This window comes from Tupaia chinensis, unplaced genomic scaffold (genome assembly GCF_000334495.1).
Source record: "Tupaia chinensis unplaced genomic scaffold, TupChi_1.0 Scaffold000061_1, whole genome shotgun sequence".
NCBI classification, from domain to species: Eukaryota; Metazoa; Chordata; class Mammalia; order Scandentia; family Tupaiidae; genus Tupaia; species Tupaia belangeri.
This window is the reverse complement of record NW_006159519.1, coordinates 2,251,844-2,258,490: the sequence shown is the minus strand read 5'-3', so window position 1 is coordinate 2,258,490 and position 6,647 is coordinate 2,251,844. Positions and strand designations below refer to the sequence as shown.

General features: G+C 47.4%; 1 protein-coding gene across 3 annotated transcripts in view; it reads left to right on the top strand.

The window, feature by feature from the left end:
• GINS4 (GINS complex subunit 4) overlaps positions 1–6,647 on the top strand; it is a 17,809-nt gene that overhangs the window by 273 nt on the left and 10,889 nt on the right. Inside the window, exons 2-3 of one of the 3 annotated variants that reach the window (XM_027765485.1) lie at positions 479–579; positions 6,146–6,232. In XM_027765485.1, the coding sequence (XP_027621286.1) occupies positions 479–579; positions 6,146–6,232 (188 nt within the window). Of the gene's footprint in view, positions 1–478; positions 580–1,728; positions 1,853–6,145; positions 6,233–6,647 lie in introns of those variants that run through there. The other 2 variants (XM_006141676.3, XM_006141677.3) reach the window with 2 other exon arrangements.

The window sequence follows — 6,647 nt, the reverse complement described above, 5'->3', positions numbered from 1 at the left end:
GGGTGGGAGGGACCGGCGGCCAGGAGAAGGGCAAGGTGCTCACGGGCCCCGAGGCCTCTGGGCCTGCCTCGTCCCCATTCCCGCCTTCTTAAGGCCTGGGAGCCCCTGACTGCCCCGAGGTCACCGGGGCTGTGGCTCTGGCGCTCAGGCTTGCCTAGTTCTCGCAGCATTATGGGGCGACTATGCTGACCCCAGTATTTAGAAGTGCCTGTCCCCAGTCGGGCACAGTTCCGAGGAAAAGGACCTCTGCTGGAAAGACAAGTGGTAATGGGTGCCCAGTGTGAGAAACGGGCCCGCCCTGCGCCTTACCGGAAGAGGCCCAGCCCTGGAGCTAGTGGATGAGTTGTCTAGCCACTGCCCTTGGGCCTCTACGACCCACCACACTTTCTCCTCCAACTCCATCGCTGCCTAGTCTCACAAGTACAGGGAAAACGCATTGCAGGGCATTGATTCCTCCTCATTGTGTTTCTGGCTTCAGAGAGGATGGCAGAGGAGCTGGATCTCCCAGGCCAGGACTCGGAGGAGGGAGGTGAGGAGGTGGTCCTGACTCCTGCAGAGCTCATTGAAAGGCTAGAGCAGGTAAGCATGCCCAAAGGATCCCTTTCCTCCAATCTTCACCGTTTTATTTGGTTCCATGGTGCAGATATCAGGGATCAGAACATGAAAAAAATGGAATTCTAGGCCTAAAATTTAAAAAGAACTGAAACTAGATCTTATCACCTATTTAGGAATAGGATGTAGCAGCGACATTCTCTGCTAGAAACGTCCTAATATTGAGGCCAGATGACATAACTGGACTCACACGGAAAGTTCTCAGGGTCGTGTTTAGTCAGTCTCCTTGTGCACGTCCTGTGTGTGTCAGTGTGCCAGTGACCCTGCTGGCTGAGACTGGGAGTGGATGGACCTTGTTTTGAGTGCCTGACTCTCTCCTGGAAGAAATAAAAGGGATCTTGGGAATGCACACACGCCCAGTGTGATTTTCAAGCCATTGAGTCCAGGACTCAAACCGTGGTCGACCACGTGGGAGTCCAGCAATGTAACTGCTGTGCAGTCTGCTGGCCCCTGGGTCCCACTTTTTAAAGCTTGTATGATTATGAGTAATACCTGTGCCTTCCCACACAACACAAGCCCTTACAGGAGGACACACAGCAGTGCAGGAACAAAGGTAAGAGCTGTGGCCTCATCACATCAGCAGGTTAAGAAGAAAGAGTGAGGGGCTGGCAAGTGACATGGTGATTAAAGACACTGGACTCCCACATGGCTGACCATAGTTCGAGTCCCAGAAGCGGGGGCCAGGAGAAGGGGAAGGTGCTCACGGGCCCCGAGGCCTCTGGGCCTGCCTCGTCCCCATTCCCGCCTTCTTAAGGCCTGGGAGCCCCTGACTGCCCCGAGGTCACCGGGGCTGTGGCTCTGGCGCTCAGGCTTGCCTAGTTCTCGCAGCATTATGGGGCGACTATGCTGACCCCAGTATTTAGAAGTGCCTGTCCCCAGTCGGGCACAGTTCCGAGGAAAAGGACCTCTGCTGGAAAGACAAGTGGTAATGGGTGCCCAGTGTGAGAAACGGGCCCGCCCTGCGCCTTACCGGAAGAGGCCCAGCCCTGGAGCTAGTGGATGAGTTGTCTAGCCACTGCCCTTGGGCCTCTACGACCCACCACACTTTCTCCTCCAACTCCATCGCTGCCTAGTCTCACAAGTACAGGGAAAACGCATTGCAGGGCATTGATTCCTCCTCATTGTGTTTCTGGCTTCAGAGAGGATGGCAGAGGAGCTGGATCTCCCAGGCCAGGACTCGGAGGAGGGAGGTGAGGAGGTGGTCCTGACTCCTGCAGAGCTCATTGAAAGGCTAGAGCAGGTAAGCATGCCCAAAGGATCCCTTTCCTCCAATCTTCACCGTTTTATTTGGTTCCATGGTGCAGATATCAGGGATCAGAACATGAAAAAAATGGAATTCTAGGCCTAAAATTTAAAAAGAACTGAAACTAGATCTTATCACCTATTTAGGAATAGGATGTAGCAGCGACATTCTCTGCTAGAAACGTCCTAATATTGAGGCCAGATGACATAACTGGACTCACACGGAAAGTTCTCAGGGTCGTGTTTAGTCAGTCTCCTTGTGCACGTCCTGTGTGTGTCAGTGTGCCAGTGACCCTGCTGGCTGAGACTGGGAGTGGATGGACCTTGTTTTGAGTGCCTGACTCTCTCCTGGAAGAAATAAAAGGGATCTTGGGAATGCACACACGCCCAGTGTGATTTTCAAGCCATTGAGTCCAGGACTCAAACCGTGGTCGACCACGTGGGAGTCCAGCAATGTAACTGCTGTGCAGTCTGCTGGCCCCTGGGTCCCACTTTTTAAAGCTTGTATGATTATGAGTAATACCTGTGCCTTCCCACACAACACAAGCCCTTACAGGAGGACACACAGCAGTGCAGGAACAAAGGTAAGAGCTGTGGCCTCATCACATCAGCAGGTTAAGAAGAAAGAGTGAGGGGCTGGCAAGTGACATGGTGATTAAAGACACTGGACTCCCACATGGCTGACCATAGTTCGAGTCCCAGACCTGATGGCTTGCTTTCTCGCTTTCCCTTTCTCTCTGTCTCTCTCTCTCTCTCTCTGGTCAAATTAAAAAATAATAACAAATGGAATTAAATAAATAATTTTTTAAAAGGAGATATATATATATATACACTGTTCAATATTGATTAAAACTATAATTTATATCTAGATTTATTAAAAAAGAAAAAAAACTCCTAATATCTAATGAAATCTTCAAGCGGGTTCAGTGAGGGACAGCTTTAGACACATTTCATAGGACAGTTCACAGAGCCAGAGTCCTCTTGGTATCCACAGGGGCCCTGGAGATGTGACGGAGCCTTGCACATTCTCTACTTGGAACCTTGAGACATCCACTTTTTCCCTGGAGATTGGCCAGGGTGGCAAAAAAAAGTCCCAAAACACCTTCTTTAAGAGAAAACTGACCAGGACCAGCAGTTAGCGTAATGGCTATGTCGCTGGACTCCCATGTAACTGACCATGGTTCAAGTCCTGGACCCGGTGGCCTAAATTCACGCCGGGTGCGTGTGCATGCGTGCCCAAGATCCCAAGAGGAGAATGGAGGAGAAGGGATTGCGACGTGGCCATCCCCCCTGGGGGGTGATTTCTCGCTTTCTGTCTCTCCATCTGTCTGGCGAGCGCATGCGCCCTATAGAAAAAAAAGAGAGAGAGAGAGAGAGAAAACTGGCCATATTCCTTTTCCTCCCACCTATTTTCTTGACTCAACTCCCCCGTAATTCCACTGTTTATCCGACATATCATTCCTGACCTATTTCTCCTTTCAGTATTAATAGCTACCTAGCTTTGATTTGTTGAGTATTTCCTGTGTGCCAGTAATTGTATGAAATTCTTTAGACTTCTCCAGAAGCCTTTCGAGTGTGGAGTTGAGACTATCTGGATTTTAGTCTGTGCTGCTAGTCTGTTATGCGGCCTTCGGCAAGTTGCATCGTTTGTCTCAAGGCTCTCCTTGACTTTAAAAATGCAAGTACTAATAGTGGCTGTTTCTGAGTCGCTGAGAGGAGTAAATGAGGTGCAATCTGTGGGCCAGCCAGTGGCAAGGTGGTGAAGGTGGCTGGATCTCATACATTTGTGCAGTTCAAGTCCTGGACCAGAGGCTTGCAAAACTGTTGGATGTGTGTGCCCAGAGTCCCGAAAGGAGAGAGAGAGAAGGAATTGCGGCGTGCCCGTCCCCTGTGGAAGGTGTGCTCTCACCTTCCTTCTCTCTCTCTTTGCTTCTCTAGCAAGCATCCATACCCATTAGCAAATTAGAAAAGATAATATTTGTAAAGTCCTTAGCGTGCTGTCTGACACATGCTAAACCCCCAGCTAATGGCCACTCTCCCTGTTATCTCCATTTTAGAGCTGTGGGAACTGAAGCTGGCACCTTGCCCAAGGTCACACGAGGGCAGCAGGCCAGGAAATGAACTAGTTTTCTCAGGCTCCAAAACATGTGCTCTTAATCCACTATGCTTGCTACCTTATTCATGTCCTTGCCCTTTAAGGTTCCTTTCCAGAACTTTCTCATGTTGACTACTTTAGTGTTCATTATTTATTCTTTCCTGCCATACGTGCTATCATGAGTGATAAAACTGAGGGAAGACAGATTTTATTTTTTTAACTTTGTTTTATTTATTATTTTAATTTGACAGGGAGGGACAGAGTGAGAGAGAGTGAGAGGGAAAGTGAGACAGCAAGCTGCCAGGTCTGGGACTCGAACAGCAGCCAGCCATGTGGGAGTCCAGTGCTCCTCATCACCATGCCACCTGCCGGCCCCAAGGGAGGACAGATTTTAAATGTAATTTTTATTATTTCACAGTGATTCATCTTTTTTTTTTTTTTTGGTCTGTTTTTAATTTTGCCAGAGGACATGAGCATTGACTGAGGAAAGACAGAGAGAAAGAAAGAGGGAGGGGCCAGCGAGTGGTGTAGTGGTTAGGGTGCTGGACTCCCTTGTGGCTGACTGCAGTCTGAGTCCTGAACCAGTGGCTTGAAACATGCTGGGGACATGTGCATGCGTGCCCAAAATGCCTAGAGGAGGATGGAGGAGAAGGGATTGCAGCATGGCCATCCCCCCCCAGGGGTGATTTCTCACTTTCTGTCTCTGTCTCTTTGGTGAGCACACACACCCTATAGCAAAAATCTTTCCAAAATAAATAATAAAGAAATAAAGAACTCATGTTTCATCAGAATAAAAGTAAAATGTGTGTGTGTGTGTGTGTGTGTGTGTGTGTGTGTATGTGTATATATATATATATATATATATATAAAGGAAACTGGAGTTCTCAGTTTTACATTAAAAATTAGAAACTTCTGTTTATATTCCTTGATGAGAGTAAAAAGGCAAACTACCAAACTGGGAGAAGATGCTTGCAAAGTACGTAACTGAAGAAAGATTCTTACCCAGGGTATGCAGACGGGCTTTTTAGACCGCCCAATAGAAAAACAGTCTTCATGGGTTTGGCAGGTTGCATGGTGCTCGAGGTGCTGGACTCCCATATGACCGACCACAGTTCAAGTCCTGGATGTGGCAGCCCAAAAATCACAACAAATAAATAAATCAATGTTTTTTAAAAAAGGCAGACTTCACAGGCATGTCCAGAAGAGTACACCAAGGTGACCAGTAAGCATATGAAAAAAGGCGTAACCTTTTTAGAAATCAGGAAATGAAGATGAAAATCAGGAGATATTTCATACCTCTCAGATTGATAGAAATGAAAAGGTGAACAATATAGTGCAGGCCAGTTCTTCAAGCGTTACTCTCTAAGATGTCCCGAGCAGCCAGGCCTGAGTATAATTATGCTAGGGCTTTAGCCCTTGCTCCAAAACTGTTCAATGGATGAGTATCCATTTCTATTTTGACATGATTCTTTATATTCTGGGGCCACTGGTGAGTTAATTTGGGTCTTTTTTTTTCCCCCCATCAGTAGGATAAATATCCATTTTCTCTCAGATATTATAATGATGAATGAAAAACTAAGAGCCCTGAGCTTCAGGAATGACCAGATGGATGGATTGCCATCTTGGGTTGCTCTCTCTTTCAAAATAGAAGAGGTGCTCGCGCCCTCTGGTGGCAAGTAGCTGGTGAAGCAGTCGAAAGGTGTTCATGGTACTTGGTGAAAGGGACTGACTGACCACCAGGTGGGGGTACTAGGCAGCGGCTCTCATGCTGATGGCCGAAGTACATCGCCATTAGTATTTTTTAATGTTGGGTTTTTTTGTTTTTGTTTTAGAATTATTTATTTAATTTTATTTATTTATTCTTTTTCAATTTGACCAGAGAGTGAGAGAGAGGACGCAAGCTGCCAGGTCTGGGACTCGAATCATGGTCAATCGTGTGAGAATCCAGCACCTTAACCACCATGCCACTTGCTGTACCCCCTTGATTATTGTTTTTTAACGTTGGGGTTTTTTGAGGTTGTGAACCCAGCCTCTCCACTGAAAGAACACAGAAAAACCATCTCTAGACACATTTTGTCTTTAAAGTACTTCCAGTATCCCAAGCATGCAGGGGAATCTGTGGTTTTCATGTGAACTGTCCCGGAGCATTTTGCTCCATCACGAGTGGTGCTCACTTTCTTCGGCTTTGCCTTTTAGGCCTGGCTGAATGAGAAGTTTGCTCCCGAGCTGCTAGAAAGCAAGTCCGAGATCGTGGAATGTGTCATGGAGCAGCTGGATCACATGGTAGGGGTTGCGTGTCTCGGGGTTGCAAGGGAAGGGAAAGTTAAAAGCGTTTGGTCAGCGAGACATTGTGGTTGGTGAGAAAATCTCTTTCATTTGGCTCAGTATTATTATTTTCTTTTTTGGCTTACTCAAAGAGCCAAAGAGAGGGAAAGTGAGAAATCACCCCCAAAGGGAATGGACCCACTGCAATCCCTTGTCTTTCATTCTTTTCCTGGGATTTTGGGCACTCATGCACATACACCCGGTGTGATTTTCAAGCTGTCAGGTCCAGGGCTCGAACCACAGACAGCCATGTAGGAGGCCAGCACCTTAACCACCATGCTATCTGTTGGCCCCAGTGTTCTTTTAAAAAAAAATTTTTTTTTTTTTGAGAGGTTTTTGCTGTAGGGCACATGTGCTTGCCAGAAAGCCAGAG